Raw genomic sequence first — 18,327 nt, forward strand, 5'->3', positions numbered from 1 at the left:
TCCTAGAGGAAGGACCTGGTGAAAAACTTAGATTTCTTCTTTTTGTGTGCTCGGTGCTCTTTCCTTCCCATCCCTTGAGATTTTATTGGACAAGGAGGATAGATTTTTAGGAGCAACTCTTTTTACTTCCCAAGTACAAGAACTAGCAGAGATGCTTTTTGATGAGAGCTTAGAAGTTTCTACCCCAGGCATTCTGGGGTGTAAAGAGGGATGCATTGATCTCTCCATCAGGAACATTTTCAGAGAAGAATCAGTAGCTCTCTGGATTCTCTTAGAAAAGGATCTACATATGGCATCTCTCTCTGTTATGTTTCAGAGTAACAGCCACGTTAGTCTGTATCCACAAAAAGAACAGCTGTAGCCCACGAAAGCTTATGCTCAAATAAATTTGTTAGTCTCAAAGATGCCACAAGTACTCCTGTTCCCTCTGTTATGTGCTCCTCATCCAGGCAAAGTAAGCATCTGGTATGCCCATCATTAAGGGTATGTCTACAAGCAGCTGGGAGGTGTAATTATTTTGGCCTCAAAGTTTCATTTTAGACTCTCAGTTCAGATAAAAAACTTCACAGTTTGCAACTTTTAAAATTTTTTAACAAGTGACTACAACTTAAAAGAAATTAATTTTTTAAAAAGAGGAAAACCACAATGATTAGAAACAAAAAAAATTACCAGATATATTTACACAACAGTGATTGTAAAGAAATCATACAGTTGGTGATGTTTTGAAACTGTTGTAACGCATAACTTATAACATCTGCTCCAGTTAGACTTAGCGTTTTTTCCAGGTGAACTTCCTGCGGGCTCCTTCCTGACCAGGCTTCTTTCGTTCCCTGATACGTGGATCAGCTGTCAGTAGTCCAGCTACAGGACAATATGAAGAGAGTCATTTTATGAAGTACAGCATTCACTAATATATTTTGTGTGAGTGTTTTTTTGAGAGAGAGAGAGAAAAAGTGGGCTTCAGAACAACTTGTGACTTTGCATACCACATGAACTGCAACATCTAGGCCCAAAAGGAGGACAAAGGTACAACTTGAAACCAACAAAAGGGAATTTAGTCAAACCCCACAGAATTTTAACACTGTTACAGTATTTGAATTTTGTACATTACAATACATTACAAATCTTAAAAAATCACCCCAGTGATGTAAAGGACATGTTATTTGTTCAAATATTTGAATTCACTTTTAGACACCTATAAAAATAATATATAACAAATGGAAGAAAGCTGATAGTAATGAATATAAATCAGAAGTTAGGAACTGTAAAAAACGGGAAAGGGAAGCAAAGGGACACAAGGAGAAATCTATGGCTAGCAGAGTTAAGGACAATAAGAATGAGCTTTTAAATATTTTAGGAACAAAAAGAATCCTGACAACGGTATTGGTCCACTACTAGATGGTATTGGGAGAATTTTCAATAATAATACAGAAAAGGCAGAAGTGTTCAATAAATATTTCTATTCCGTATTTGGAGAAAAACAAATTATGTAGTCTCATCATATGATAATACTCCTTCCATTCCACTAGCATCTCTGGAGGATTTTAAATAGAAGCTACTAAAGTTAGACATGTTTACATTAGCAGGTCCAGATAACACGTAACCAAGAGTTTTAAAAGAACTGGATGAAGAGTTCACTGTACCCCATTAATGTTAATTTTCAATAAGTGTTGGAGAAATGGGGAAGTTCCAGAATACTGGAAGAAAGCTAATGTGCCAATTTTTAAAAAGGGTAAATGGAATGACCTGGATAATTGTAGGCCTGTAAGTTTGACATAGATTCCGGGCAAGATAATAGAGTGGGTGATACAGTACTGGTTTAATAAAGAATTAAAGGAGGGTAATGTAATTAATGCAAATCAACATGGGTTTATGAAAACAGATCCTGTCACACTAACTTGACATCTTTTTTGATGAGATTACAAGTTTGGCTGATAAAGGCAATAGTGTTGATGTAAAATACTTAGACTTCTGTAAGGCGTTTGACTTGGTATCACATGACATTCTGATTAAAAAAACTAGAACGATGTAAAATTAACATGGCACACATTAAAAGAATTAAAAACTGATTAACTAATAGGTCTCAAAATGTAATTGTAAGTGGGAATGGTCATCATGTCGGTATATTTCCAGTGGGGTCCTGTAGGGATTGGTTCTTGGCCCTACACATTTTAATGTTTTTATCAATAACCTGGAAGAAAACAAAATCATCTCTGATAAAAAGTTTGCACACGACAAAAATTGTGGAGTGGTAAATAATGAAGAGGACAATTCACTGATACAGAGAGATTGGGATTGCTTGGAAACCTGGGTGTAAGCAAGCAATATGCATTTTAATATGGCTAAACGTATGCGTATACGTCGAGGAACAAAGAATGTAGGCTGTAGTTATAGAATGGGGGACTAACCTAGGAAGCAGTGACTCTCACAAATGCCAACTCTGTCGGTGCTCTGGGGCTGGAGCAACCATGGGGAAAAAAATGGTGGGTGCCCAGCAGTCGCCCTATCAGAACCTCCCACCAGCGCCTCCTGCCCGCTAGTGGGCCCTGCTGATCAGCATCAACCCCTCCCTCCTTGCGTCTCCCACCTGCTGCAATCAGCTGTTTCGCGGCACATGGGAGGTTTGGGGGTGGGGGAGGGAGAAGGGGGATGAGTGAGGATGCGGTACGCTCAAGGAAGGGGGCAGAATGGGGCGGGAAGAGGTGGGTGGGGTTGGGGTCTGGGGCAGAGGTGGGGGATCAAGCGCCCCCCGGCACATTGAAAAGTTGGTACTAGTGGTGACTCAAAAATATTTGGGGGCCATGGGGGATAATCAGCTGAACATGACCTTCCAATGTAATGTTCTGGCCAAAAAAGAGAGTTAATGCAATCCTGGGATATATAAACAGGGGTTTCTTGAGCAGGAGTAGAGAGGTTATTTATTTTACCTCTGTATTTGGCACTGGTGAAACCACTGCTGGAATAGTGTCCAGTTCTGATACCCACAATTCAAAAAGGATGTTGATTAATTAGAGAGGGTTCATAGAAGAGCCGTGAGAAAGATTTAAGGATTAGAAAACATGCCTTCTCATGGTAGACTCAAATAGCACAATCTATTTAGCTTAACAAAGAGAAGATTAAGGGGTGACTTGATTACAGTCTGTAAGTACCTACATGGGGAACAAATATTTAACACTGGGCTCTTCAATCTGGCAAAGAAAAGTGTAGCACAATCCAATGGCTGGAAGCTGAAGCTAGACACATTCAGACTGGAAATAAAAGCATAAATTTTTAATGATGGGGGTAATTAACCATGGGAACAATTTATCACGGTTGCGGTTGATTCTCCATCACTGACATTTTTAAAATCAAGATTGGATGTTTTTCTAAAAGATATGTTCTAGGAATTATTTTGAGGAAGTTGTGTGGCCCGTGTAATACAGAGGGTCAAACTAGGTAATCCAAAGGGTCCTTTCTGGGTTTAGGAATCTATGAATAAATAATTCAAAAGTACGTTAAGCAGAGACAAAAGCTTGCTTAGAATTATGCTGCCTTCATTATGAGTAGGAGTTTTCAACATATTTCCCTCCAGTCTATTTAAAAACTCAATGTTTCTAATTCTGCATTGTTGCAATAGTGTGGTATCTTCTACATATAGGAAAATATCAGTTACTGCAGCTACCTAGGGTGGTGGTTGTTTTACTGGTGCCTTCTGAATAAGGGAAAGAGGAGGAACCTCTAATCTGGCCTATTTAAAGTAACCTACTTATACTTATGCTCCTTGCCATCCCTTCAGATCAAGCTGAAATTAATCTACTGGTAGCCCCAACATTTTGGTGATTGAATGCAGGAACAAGAACCTTTAGAATATGAGAGATTTGTTTCTATTCAACTGATTAGCAATCTTGGAATCTTTTCCTCCCACAAAATTTGAACTCAAGGTTTTTCTCCGACTTGATATATTACTACATGTTGTGTTTCTGCACTGACGGGATGCAGCCTAAGCAGGGGTTCTCAGGCTGGGATTGTGACCCTAACATGTCATGAACAGGTGCAGAGGCTATTCAAAGAGGAAATACAGTTGGGACATTTGAAAGATGTCAGGAAGACTGACTATTAAAACTATTCATGACTAAAGTGTGGGTCCTGAAAACACTTATGCACATGAGTAGTCCCACTGATTTCAATGGAACTACTCACTTCTGTGTTTTCGGAGAGTCAGGCCCTTAACAATCTTATTAATCTTAGTCAGTTACTGGAAAAGTGTGTAAACACATATTACTGTTGGAATTATGCATTCTTTCCTACTTATGCTCATACCTTGCCTCATAAATTCCACTTCATTTTCAGTGATGAAACTACACAAGGCTCTCGCAGAGGCTAAACGGATTGCTCCAGCCTGTGAGGACCTCCCTCCACCAGAAACGGTACAGACCATATCATGTTTTCCAAGTCTATCAAGGAACTGGAATGGGAACATTAACTGTTCTCTGGAAAAAAAGATAAGATACACACAGTATTTAATTTTTATAAATTGCAGATTATATACATTGCTAGTTTATGAGAGAGTTAAACGATGACCTGACATACGTAATCTAAAGAAATGCGAGCTTCCCTGTACTGCTTTGTCAATACGTTAAACCCAGATGTGAAAGGACTATTCTGCATTTAGATTATTGTAATATACAAGGTGTTTGAATTGTATAGTCAACAGGATGAATAAAATAAACCCACATTGGCTTGTTCTAAGGAAACTTTTTATAACTTATGCTCAGAAATCTTGTCAGTGTAAGATGAACTGAAATTGTGTGTGCAGTCTGAAATTTTAGGTGAAGTGTCTTGAATTACATTGTTTGTTTGTACGCTACTGATATATGCTGGAGTATGACTGCATGACTACTGCCCCTGGGACTCTCAGGAAACAGATGTATTTCAGGAGTGTACTCCACTAAACCCAAGAGTTTCTCTGATCTGAGCAGATCCCATAACTAAAGAACCAAAATGATCTATGTTCTTATTCTTTGCAACTCTCCTTGAAAAAAGGCAGATGACAGACAGCTCTCAGCCCATACACCTTGAGTTCTTATGATCATGAAGAAAAATGGAAACAAGGTGAAGTCTTCTTAAACTAGATACTTATAAAGGAACAAGAGAATATGTCAGCTTCATAGAACTAAAGATCCATGCAGAAACATCAAGAAAAAAATCAAGTTACAATAAATAATTAATAATTATTAATAAATAATAATAATAATAATCTTAGCCCTTTTTGATGCTTTGAATACTTGAAATGCTCTACCGAAGCATGATGGTTTCCGTTTACGTTGTTAATGTTAAAACAGATACATGGTGCTCTCACCTGTCTTGCATCACTGGAAAATAACATAAATAATCTACTCCGTTCACTGTAATTTTTCCACTTCCATTATCATAAACTACTGCAGATGCTCGCGAAGTCTTTCTTTTGCCTTAAAATAAACAAAGCAACCTTTTGTTATTGTGGGTTCATTATTTTTCAGCATATCAAATGCAAAAAAAGCTAAGCAGATCTTTTATTTTCATACAGCAGCAATGATTTTCTTTTTGGAGGTAAAAAAGGGTGTGTGTGTAAAATATAAGCAACATTCAGCATGCTACTGCACTAAATAGATTTGATCATTTTGCTAATGTTCATGGAAATAAGAGAAAAAAGGACAAAACCATCAGTACAGCCCACACAGTACGACTTTGAACAGTTTTACTTTAGAAGATGAGAAGCAATATTCTGAACTAAAAAGTAACTGTGAAAGATGATTGAATGCAGTAATGATACATGGAGGTACTAAAGCAGTTTGTCACACTTGTGCATGTTCCGTATCTACCATCTCACATGAAGCATCATTGCAGGAGCTAATATTAAACATATTTTGTGAAAAAAATTAAGATACTTTGTTACAAAAAATGTACAACAGTTTAACAAAGAACGTTCATATGAATCTGTACATACAAATTAATTATACTGGTACGAACAGTGCTGCTACAATTTTTGTCCACCTTTAGTAAGATTTCATCGTAAACTATCTACAGTTTTATATATCTGTGAAAACATGAGCTCTGACCTAAAATATGACATACAAAATCTCAGCCCAGAAGAAATAGTCTGGTTTACAACACTGAGCTCTGGTAATGTTAAAAAGGTTGTTTGATAAATGATTTTTGAAACCTGTTAGACTGTGAAATAGATCTGTGCTTTTGTGTATTTAAAGGGAAAATAAGATAGTTATTGAACTTATGAAAACTGGCTATAATGCCTTTTCTTAAGCAATGTCGAGTACCCATATCTACTAATTTCAACAACTAGTGATTTACTATTATTTTGAAGGCTCTTTTGTAGATCATGGATCATTAGATAATGGCATTTGTGCCATACACTTCCATTTCGATACCAAGACATCCATGAAAGAATTGTAAAATATCAATACAAGTGTATGAAATAAAGAAATGCACCAACCAATACAAGACTTTGCTGAGTGTTGGGGTTACAGAAGAAATTTTGGAGTCTCATCTGGAGACTTTCACCACTTCAACCAGACAGACAAACTTGAAATTATTACCTTCCCCAGTGCTGAACGCCACTCCTTGATCATCATATTGCAGGGGCTCAATCACCACCTTTTTTAATTGTATAGCTAGTTCTTTGCGAAACTTTAGCACATACTCTTCTTCGATGCCACAACATGGCAACGTCACTAATCTTTCTAGCAGCTGAATACACATCGAATACTGTAGACAATAAAAATTCATTAAGAGATGCAAGTGAAATTGCATTTGCTAAAACATTCTATTTTTATATACTTGATCTTTCCTTCTTTGCTTTTATTGATGATTTTTGACAAGATGACACTTTTGCATCCACATGCTGCTTCAAAAACAGCATGCAAATGCATCATTTTCTCTGTGACTAAAGACATCTAATCCTTTCTTCAGGCAACAATTAATCTTGAATTCAGAGTACACCCAACCTCTTTGTAATACAGGATTATTATATTAGAATGAAGTTCATCTCAATTTTAAAAGAAAACTTCTACTGGGCCTTGGATCTGAATTTTTTTTTTATTAGAATAGAGGAGAAAAAGCTTTCACATTCATTTCCAATATGTCTATATATATTAGAGAGAGAGAGAGAGAAAATGGAAATAATTGTATTTTACTAAACTGTACCTCGATGATTATATTTCATAATACATATGGGAAACATATCTCTTCGGCTGTTCAAGCTGAGTTACTTTAATGTTTATGATTTCCTTTAAAACTGAACAATCAAGATATTTAAAAATTCAAGAGATACTTGACTTAAAGGGCAACCTCTTGAAATAAATTATCCTTTGCTCCTGTGTGCTTTTTTCCTAGTTCTTGAGCATGTGATTAGAAAGTAAACACCTCAGCATTAACCCCTTTGTGCTGAAAGCTGGGATCACCTGCTACAAGGCATTACTTGAAAGAGTTTTGGACCAGCAGTAACAAAGAAATATCAGGATGCCATTGTGTATAAGAAAATTTTTTACACTTTTTTCCTACTCATAGGGTATTTTTAAAATTATTTTTGAGAATTCTTTTTACCTATGCTCTATTCCCAGCATCTTCTGCAGTGGGCTACTTTCTTACAAATAAATTAGCAGTATCACTGGATATTTTGAGATCACTCATAGAAATGCAATGTTTTATTTAAGTCCAATGCTCTAATGCAGATTTCCGTGGCAACGCTTTTTGGAAAAAAAAAATGACATTAGCATAACACGTATGTGCCAAATGCCTTTAAAAGTGGGGGGAAAAAAATCAAATTGTGGAAGCTGTAAATGAGGAAAACCTCGGAGAGTTCTTGGCGTATGTAGAAGAAAAAAAATCAATTGCTTCCATTTTGTTTAGTACCCTTAATGCAAGCACCACAGAAAGCTTTGCTGCAACAACAAGAAAAGATAAATGGAGCAGGCAAAAGAGTACAGCTAATATCTAAAGGACTCAATACATGCAAACATTTCAATTTGTTTCCAGAGGCTGAGCCTTTGTGCTTTTTTGTATTTATTCACAGGCCAATCCCTAGCATGGTATTTTCTAGCCCACTGATATTTCATAGAAGTGTGAGGTACGGTAGAAAGGCAAGCTGTGAGGAACACTAAAATGTCTGGGTATGCTTGTGAATGCAGAACAATTCCTGGGGCTTTGGGAAAATAAACAGGAAAATCCATACCAACCATCATAGTATTACAAGAGATACTCAAACTGAGGACTGCTTCCATTGCTAGTGAGATGATCTGTAGTCTGAATCTCTAAGGGATGGTGCAATACACAGCAATGAAGGATGTAGAAGATAAAATATCTAGAATGCTTAGACAAAAGGTTGTCAGCCCTGTCTGGTACAGCCCAATTCAAACTTCAAATTCCACTGGGAAATTAACGTTCCATAGGTAAGACATAACTTAGAAGGTCATACAGGCAGACTGGATCTGGATTTTTGGACCTCTGTTCTTATTTTGAAAACCTCGGTGTAGTTGAAACATCAGCATTATTTCTCACCTATGGAAACCAGATGGAAATAGTGGGTTAACGGACTTGTTCTTGGAGATGCAAGCAGTAAGGTGCCAGATTCAGAGTTCTTCAGAATCAATTTCATATGATGCAAGAATATTGCAGGTAATGGTCTGTCTTGTCTACAGTAGGCATCACATCACTACCATCAGTTCAACTTCATCAGTAATAGTAACATTAGGAGCCCTATAGATGAGCCCTACTCAACGCCACTGGGGTTTTAAGCACTGTGTTAATGAGACCTTCTCTGAGCAGGGTTATATGGCACATCTACACAAGGGCTCCCAAGATGTTACCACTGATAGAAATGGATCATGTTAACAATGGTGGGAACTTTTTGTAGCATGCATAAGGACAGAGATAACCATGCCAATAGGGCAAATATTTACTGGGGGGTAGGGAGGAGAGGAGTTGGGGGGGGGGGGGGGGGGGAATGGACGATACTTAAAGAGCACCTGCCTCCAAGACATACTTTTTCAGGATACTAAATGCAGCCGGAGTCTGTATTCTTAAGATACAGGTCCCTTAAATTAAAAAGATTAATTACTCACATCGTGATCTGACAGTTTTTCCACTAACATTTCTTCCAATTCCTCCTTAATCAGCCATCTGCTGCCAATCAGGTTTCTGTTTAAAATATCACATATATTCTCTTTTTAATTAACCATGCAATTAGAGTTATATCACAAAGGACCACACATACAGTCAGGCTTGGTTTGGAAATGTATTTTCTACTGCAAAACAGTATGATATTCACTACGTGAATGTGATCTATAATGTTTAAGTTAGTTATAAAAGCTCTTTCTTATGAAAGGAATGGTAACTACACTTATTAAATTCACTGCATCAAGAGTTAATTATGAATTTTACTTAAGTGTCACTCATTATTGCTACTGAAGTTAAAAGCCAATCAGCAGTTCCACGATAAGCTAATTTTCCACAGATTTATAACTCAGTCCTAAAAAACCTGGCCCACACGGTTTCAGCAAAACAAAATGCACATAAAACTAGATTCAAGACAACAACAAGGCCTTGTCTATACTAGATCTTCCCCTGTTAATCCTTGCTCTTACTGGTGCAGCTCTGCGGCTGGCAGCAGTGGTGGGGGTGCTCATATAGGAAGGGAACTAGTAGCTACTGGCATTTTAACCATGTCATCTGGACTAGGTTAGACAACATGACAGTGCTGGACTCTGCATCAGCACTCCCACTGTCGTTACCAACGGAGGACATGCGCTAGTGGTAGCAATGGTGGAAATTGTAAAGAAAACAGTCCAGTGTAGTGAAACATCTTTAAGGTCTGAATTAAGTTAAACCAATAAAAGAAAGAAAATTCAAAGCACTGTCCCAAACATGCCCTTTTCATGTAGTATTATATAAAAAGTACCCAAACGGTTGATGAAACAGCATACTTCATATAGTAATGGGGGTGAGATTACAAGGTGACCTAAGGACAAGGCCTTAACTCTTATTTTTTTGCTTTTGTAGATTTGTTAGAAACAATAAATGTCAATTAATATTTTTCGTGGCAAAATTAAAGGCCCCAATTCCAGGAAGCAACATTATTCAGGGCTATACTTAAGCATATACTTAACTTTAGCACGTGTTTAAGTGCTTTCCTGAATCAGGGCCTAAAATGACCTCATCCCCCACTGCCTGACAACGTTACTGTTTTCACTGGCAGCTGAAGTCAGGATCCTGCAAAGATTTCAGTACATGCTTATCTTTATACATGAGTAGCCTCAATGAAGTCAATGGGATTACTCACATGTGTAAAGTTATGTGTGTGCTTAAGTCTCTGCAGGATCAGGGCCTAACATTGTAGTTAAGATTGCAAAATGTCTGTATAACAGCCTGTTTTCAGATGCTCAATTCTCTGAAAAAAGTATTTCTTCATTTTAGAGTTAAACTATCTATTCTTGTCCCAGTGGAAGACAGGCACCTGTTTTTGGAAAACTTGAAAAAAAATCCTTCCAACCACTTGGCTTTTAGAACATGAAAGAAATTTGGACCACCATTATTCACATGAGTAAATCAATTGATTAAATTTTGGAAGGAATCACATTAAATCAGATTATTTTTCAGCAGCATCCACTATGAACTCCAACCCCATTCTCCCCTTGCCTGCTCAGAAATTAAAGGTATAACTACACAGCATTTTGTAGCTAGCGGGAATGAGCCTTCTGGCCCGGATGGACACACATGGGATAGCAGGGATTCACGCTAGTGCTCTAAAAATAGCCATGTGGACAGCGCTTTGAAGTTGCAGCTTGGGTTGGAGCTTCATATTCCAAGCCACAACTTCAAAGCCTTGTCTACATGGCTATTTTTAGAATGCCAGCCTGATTCTGTCCACCTGGGCAGGAAGGCTCACTCCTGCAGGCTCCAAAAGGCTGTGCAGATATATCCTAAAGGGCCTCTCCTAGAAAGGTATGATGAATAAACTCTACACACCATAGGAAACTTTAATCGTAAAGGAACATGGACTTCAGTCAACTACAAAACCAAGATAAGAAACTGGTGTACCACTGCTAAAGACAAAAGTCTCATGCTAACACAACTGTCCCAGCTGCCAAAATAGAAGAGCACAGCAAGGTACACTGAAGTAGTTATGATCCCAAACCACAGTGCTGAAGAAAAAAAGATATAGGAAGCTATGCACTCTTCACTGCAATTTACCCATAAAAAAATCCACACACAAAATTAACATCTAAAATAGAAAAAATTGCAGATCATCATTATGGAGAATTGGAACACTATATAATGCTAGCTTGAAGACACATAGGAGGCGCATCATGAAAGAACTGCAGCCCTGAAAAAGCAACCATTTAACTGGGAGAAAAAGGAGTGGACCGTGAGAATATGACACAGATTTCTTGGTTTCAGTGGAACCTCTCCAACCCGACAAACCTTCTCTGAATCCTGACTGCCCACTCAGTGTATGGAGGAATTACTACAAAAAATTCTCAACACACAACTGCGCTACTGCATCCTAGTTTCTGGATTCCTCAAAGGAAGCAAACTTATAATATTGATTAATTTCAAAGACTGACAAGCAATCCTGACTGCAGCCATTAAAAAGGCTTGTTAACAGACAAATGACCATTATGGTCTTCCAGGAATTTTCCATTGACCTTCAATAGAAATGAGTAACCCATAACCCAATCAGTAAAATCCTCAAGGACAATGGCACTGAACACAGAACCATCTACTTTGAAAACCTTTTGTGGAAAAAAAACTCAGAACACCTTCACCCAACAAGAATATTTAAATATTCTTCTCGATCTGCTTCTAGTCTCAGTTATGTGCTAACCAAAGGTCAGAAGCTAAGAGAGAGGAGAGGGAAATTGTTTCTATTCTTTTCCCTTTTGGAATAGAAAGAAAAGGGGTAAGGGAAAGTAAAACTACACAGATATGTTGGCACTGAGAAGAAAAAGAGGAGGATGTTAAAAATGGAATGCATCCGATGCATCCGATGAAGTGAGCTGTAGCTCACGAAAGCTCATGCTCAAATAAATTGGTTAGTCTCTAAGGTGCCACAAGTACTCCTTTTTTTAAAAAATGGAATGGTTAATATAAACACAATAAGGAACCTATTAGATTCCTTGAGTGTTGAATTACTTATCCATAATTAGGAATTATGATCAAAAATGATTGGTCTTATGACTGAAATGTTAACTGTATTGCCAACTCTTATGAATTAATCATGAGTCATGGGATTTTGGCACCTGCAGGACAAGCTCTCATAATATGAGACGCTCCTCCATTCCTGCTATCTCCAGGGCTAAACTCAGAGGCAGAACCTAGTGCAAGAGCTTGTGGGGCTGAGGACACACATCTGGCCTTGCCACTGAGCTCTGCCTTCACAATTGGATGGGCCCCCTACCTCAGCAGCATCTCCTGTCTTTGTAGCTCATATAAATCTTTACTGAACAATAATAGAAACACTTGATCTACAATCAGAATGCTTTGTGTTTCTTGGATGTTCATTGCTTTGTGAGCTCCATTTTAATAGCCCTTGTACTGGAGGGAATATGCTGTGGAATGTGGGAAACTAAGAAGAAGAGACACTATTTTAGGAATGAGGAGAAGCTAAGTGGAGTTTCCATCTGAGCAGTCAGGGAGAGGTGTGCATTTTTTGTGACTTAAGGCTGACGTTCCAACTAGAAATTATAACACACACATTGGCAGAGAAGTAGATGGGTATACAGATGTTGTAAAGTAAAAAAAACAAACAAAAACAAAACAAAAACCAACCCCCACCCCTAAAAAACATTTTTTTTTTTATCATCTCATGTTCTTTTGGGGTCTGACTAATGATTTTTGATCTCCTGAGGTTGGCAATACTGTGTTACTTCACAGGAATTATTTTAAAATGGTCTCTCCAAAAATCAAATAAAAAATGTTTGAAACCAAGATTGTAAGAAATGCTAAAATAATATATTAAAGCAATTTAAGAAAATGGATACCAATATTAGTGCAAGCCGGAAACTCACATTTGTTTTCTGTTCTCAGCAAGCAAGCCTTGGCCTCTCAAGTGGTCTTGATATTTCTGAATGTCTAGCAGTTTCCCATATATATCCTAAAATATATAGAAATATGCATTAAAGCGTACAGATATTTTATTGTTTACATGGTTTTAAATAACAAAATATTCAACCATTACTTATCTATGTAGTGTATTATCCAAACATCCTGAAGAGTACAAAAACATATAGGGATGATTGTAAAAATTGCTACAGTATTTAACAACAGTTACAAGTACACTGCAGGTTCAAAATGTATACAAGACCCTGATCCTGCACTCACTACTGCTCATGGCAGTAAAGTTAAACATGTGTGTAACTGTTCGAAGGATTGGTGCTTAAGTCATTCTCAAAACTAAAAAGGACGTGGGCAATATATTTATATCTATATAAAGAACACCATTACTGCCTTGAACTTTGAACTGCCTTTTTAGAAAAAAGTATTTATATAGTGTATTCTAAAAAAGTTTACTGCCATGCAACTCTGTTAATCTTGGTGATATTTATTATATTTGTATTACAGTAGCACTTAAAGGCCCCACCTGAGATCACGGCTTCCTTGTTCTTGGGGAAGTGCATGAACAAGTCTGCTTTTTAAAAATACTAGTCCGTCAAAAACTCAGCAAGTCACACATACAGTATAGCAAGTATATTTTTGTCACTGATGTATTTTCAAATATGATGTGTAATAATGAATCTGTTAGAAGTTTAGGTTAGGTATCAATATATGCAAAAACGGTTCAGTTTCAGTTACTATTTACATAGAGTTGAGCCCTTTTGTTTGTTGGAATACTTTACGCTCATCTAGAGATTCCTTGCACAGATAAAATGAGGGATTGAGGATACACATTTAGATAAGTTTTTAACTTTCCTTAATTGATTTCTTACCCATTTAGTAAAACTTCTACGTAAGCCCTGTCTACATTAGGAACATTTTGTAAAAAATTCCCACCACTGTTAACACTTGTTCACCTGCAGCAATAGATAGTTTGAGTCAGAGTCCCTTCTCCTTTCTCTCAGTGCATACCGATAGGAGCAGAGTAAAGGTTGCCATAACTGTGCATTTCCATACTTTCAAATGTTAGGGTTAACTTTAATTCTGAATTTCCTGAGTTTCAGTGCTTGTTTTTTTATTATTATAACGTTCTTGTAATTCTTTTTAAACCTGAGGTTATTGGTATGTACTCTCAATCTTAATTGTTTTCTTCAAGAATCTAGCTTTCTGATGAAGCTAAATTACCCACAAGTTTAGTGTTCATGCTAAAAAAAACCCATCAAATGCTTTGTGTTACAGCACAACTTAATCCTAAGTAGAATAAGTGAAGACTTTGGGCAACAAGTAATATTTATAAGAAAAACAGAAGTGGTGGTACTACAACTAAACACTGCAAATTCCAAAGACCCCACTTAAATTAGCAAGTGCTGACAACAAAAGGCTTATTGATGAGCACTGTGTACTGGCTTCAATTATTTTATGAAATACAATGGGTGCTAATAACCTCAACATTCACAGCCCCAGCTATCTGCAGCATCAACAGTATCTTCCCATATTTAGAACAGGAAATACTATAGTGCTGCAATTACTGTGGAGTGGCAAGGATTAAATTTTTACATTTTATATACTACTTTACAAAAAGTACAAAGTTTAAAACAGTGAAACAGATGAAACATAGGAAAGCCTCTGAGCTTAGTAATAACCACTGTATAAAGTGCTAATTGTTAAAATACGCAATATCATAATTTGAAATAAGTGAACAAAGATGCTGATGCAACACTTAAATATCATTTAACACTTAAAGAACTTCCTTACAGTAGTAAGCACCCACCAATCATGATTTTAAGTTTCTTTATCTATAAATATACATTCCCAGTAGGGTTGCAATAAAAATATACAGATATTTAAAAGTATCAGAATAAGTTAACCATAGGTTTATTGATTTTCTAAAGTAGTTGCACTCACAGCACTTAAATAAATGATTGTGGAATCAGTTTAAAAGGAATCTGTGATGCAGGCTGGTGCTGAGATTTATAATAATGTAATGAGCAAAATAAATATTTTTGGAACAGCAGCTCAAGTGTATAGAACCTCTGAAGTAAAAAAAACAAAAAAACAAGAAAACCCAAATTGGTTTACAAACAGCTCAGATCAGACTGAACTGTAGCAGTAAGCCTTCCAGTAACTTTTTAATTTTGGGTAGGCATAATAGAAATCAAGTAAATATGATCAAATCTGTGTAGAATTTTCTCCCAATCTGTAAAAAGAAAAGGAGTACTTGTGGCACCTTAGAGACTACAGCTGTAGCTCACGAAAGCTCATGCTCAAATAAATTGGTTAGTCTCTAAGGTGCCACAAGTACTCCTTTTCTTTTTGCAAAGACAGACTAACACGGCTGTTACTCTGAAACCTCCCAATCTGTGGCATTTGTGTGTGTCCACTTCTATATTTTAAGATCTGGTATCTTAAGACACAAGAAACATTATTCAAAATATCTGTAAGACTAAAATAAACTGCTCCTACATCCCAATACCTTGTGAGATACCTCAGTGTGATTACCTGGTCTGGTCTCTCACTTTGTAGGCTAGTGAGGTATGGAAAGTGCTACTCAGAGAGCAAGCATCTCACGTCACTCTGAAGCAACTCTTGCAGTTCAGTTAGGATCAGGGTTAAAAGGCAGTCACCTCAAGAAAAACATTCAGAGTAGGGTTGGATGGTGTGAGGTTTACCTGAGAATAGATAGAAAATTTTTGCATCTATGGGGTAGAAGTGTCAGATAGAAGCAAGAAAGCTTAGGTTCTTCTCTGGGGCTAAATGTTTTCTTGATAGCCGGTCAGGTGACTGAGGATATATCTACACTGCAAAGAAAAACCCATGGAACCAAGTCTCAGAGCTTGGGTCAATTGACTCACGGGGCTCAGGCTGCAGGGTTAAAAATAGCAATGTAGACATTCCTGCTTGGGCTGGAGCCCAGACTCCATGACCCCCTCCCCTCCGCCAGGTTCCAGAGCCCAGGCTGCAGCCGAAGTGGGAACATCTACACTGCTATAGCCTCACAGTCTAGGACCCAAGAACCCAAGTCAATTGACCTGGGCTGTGAGACTCAATGCCATGGGGTTTTCTTTGCAGTGTAGACATACCTTATGAGGCTTGACTCAATAGCACAGAGGACATGAAGAAGTGGTTTCTATGAGTGGCTTAAGACTTCTGGAAGTGGAATGAATAAAGTTGGGAATGCACAAGAGATTTTTGGCCATTGAAAGGTTTGACCTAGATAGAGCGTGGCAATTAGGAAAGGGGCTGGATTGGCAGCCCTTGTAAACATGCGGGAAGGCTGTTTGCTTGACTCCTGACCCAACAGCTTCTTCTCTTCTCCTGTATAGGCATACAGTACCATCTTCCTATCTGGTGAGAAAGCAGATGCACTGAGGCAGCTGGATCACCTATCTACCTCCCTATCCAACAGTCTGACTATTAGAGCACCACCAGGATTTGGAATGCCTTACTCACTTCACCCTAATGTGCACATAATTTATTGGGAAGGTTAGCAGCTAGTACTAGAATCCTGTGCTAACTACAAAGACAATTGGGATGAGAGCTGCTGTAAGGAAAGAAAGGGAGGAAATACAGTTGTAAGTTTACTGTAAACTGGCCTTAGTCTGAAGTGATTTTAAATTGTAATTAAAATTGCTTTGGGTAATATGCAACAAGTGTAGAGGGAGACCTTGAATAGTCATTAGGCTCAGAAGCTCTACTAGGATGAATGGGTACAGTTCATACTTCTTGTGTTTCACTCTGCCTGTTTGTAGACTTGGAAGCTTATGGTCACAACTAAATCTTTTTTAAAAAAAAAAAAAAAAGTTGTCTCTAAAGGAAACTTCAAATCTGCATAAAAAAAGTAGGGTTTTCCTAAGAATTTTTGGAAATGCCAGTTCCCCTCAATGTAAGAGTTCCTATTTTCTGGAATGCTTTTATCAGAGTTACTTACTGTCTACATGAAAAAAATCTAGACTAGGGAAAAAGTGGAATGCCATAAAAAAAGTACTTCTACAATCAGTGTACATCTTACGGTAGGAGAGGTCTTCTCATGAAATACAGGTGCCAATACGTTTCGGTTTTGCTTCCAACTTTCATTTCTCTCATGGGATGAAATTTAGGTGACAAAACTGTATGGACAGGAGTAGTTCTACTACTTCATGGGACTACTCATGCATAAAGGTAAGCACATGCATAAGACTTTGCAAGATTCAGGACTTAAGAGGGTAAGATGCAATCATGATGTTAAATGCTATTTTGCAAAATAATCATATATAATGCCAAACAATTACATCTAACAATCCTAATTCTCCCCAAATTATAGGAAACTACTGTAGAGAGACTCTCTTTTCAGAAGATTTTATTAATCACTTCAAGATGCAATATTCGAACTCATGACTGTACACATCTGTTGTCTTGTAAACTCAGATATTATGCAAACAAAATACCTGATTTTACAAGACACTAGGCAGCCATAAATGCTCCCATATCTAATGGAAGGATCAAATCCTTAATCTGCACTAGGATGCACTCTTAAGAAGGATTTATTCTTATTACTAAATAAATTGACAAGAATGAGTGAACTGGATCTTTGAAAAGTATCCTCAAAGTATAGAGCAGCTTACGAAAAAAAAAATCTAGCTTTTTTGGGGGGCGGGGGGGCGGGGAGGACATGTTTTAAAGGACTGGAGGACCCAGAACATCATGCATTAAAATTCTTTAGGTCACTTGGCTACCTTGAAAGTGAGTATTTTTTTACTTTAAATTTATTATTTTTAGTTTTTTAATCAAAACACTCAATATACTTAGAATGCCCTGGGATGTAAATGATTTTCTTTGAATACAATTTTGATAAAGGTAGCATAAGGCCACAATGATGTTTCCATTCACTGAGAATTCTGGAAGAGAATAATAATCAGGACTACTACATAAGCTACAAAATTTGTCCAACAAAAAAAGTATAAAATAGGCCACTTTGTCTTGTACATCACATTACAAAACCTGACTATATCACTTGCTAACAATACAATTTTCCATTTCGTATTCAAAGTGCAACATTTTGAATGAGATGAATAGCCACAACACATGTGAAGGGGTTAAATTCTCTCAACGTACGTTAGAGTTACATGCAACAAATCCCTTGCACATCAAGAGGTGAATAAACTGCCCCGTCCCCAAGACTAAACTATATTCAACAAGCAGAACAAAGAGAGCAATGTGAATACA

General features: G+C 37.4%; 1 protein-coding gene across 1 annotated transcript in view; it reads right to left on the minus strand.

Moving 5' to 3' along the window:
• Positions 1–649: 649 nt before the first annotated feature.
• The window catches only part of MRPS9 (mitochondrial ribosomal protein S9), a 44,646-nt gene continuing 26,968 nt past the window's right edge, over positions 650–18,327 (minus strand). The window contains exons 6-11 of the mRNA XM_073351437.1: positions 13,041–13,126; positions 9,096–9,171; positions 6,573–6,741; positions 5,339–5,447; positions 4,300–4,469; positions 650–861 (exon numbers count right to left, since the gene is read on the minus strand). Coding sequence (XP_073207538.1) covers positions 770–861; positions 4,300–4,469; positions 5,339–5,447; positions 6,573–6,741; positions 9,096–9,171; positions 13,041–13,126 — 702 coding nt within the window. The 3' untranslated portion in view covers positions 650–769. The remainder of the gene's footprint in view (positions 862–4,299; positions 4,470–5,338; positions 5,448–6,572; positions 6,742–9,095; positions 9,172–13,040; positions 13,127–18,327) is intronic.

This window comes from Lepidochelys kempii, chromosome 1, assembly GCF_965140285.1.
Source record: "Lepidochelys kempii isolate rLepKem1 chromosome 1, rLepKem1.hap1, whole genome shotgun sequence".
Taxonomy (NCBI): Eukaryota; Metazoa; Chordata; order Testudines; family Cheloniidae; genus Lepidochelys; species Lepidochelys kempii.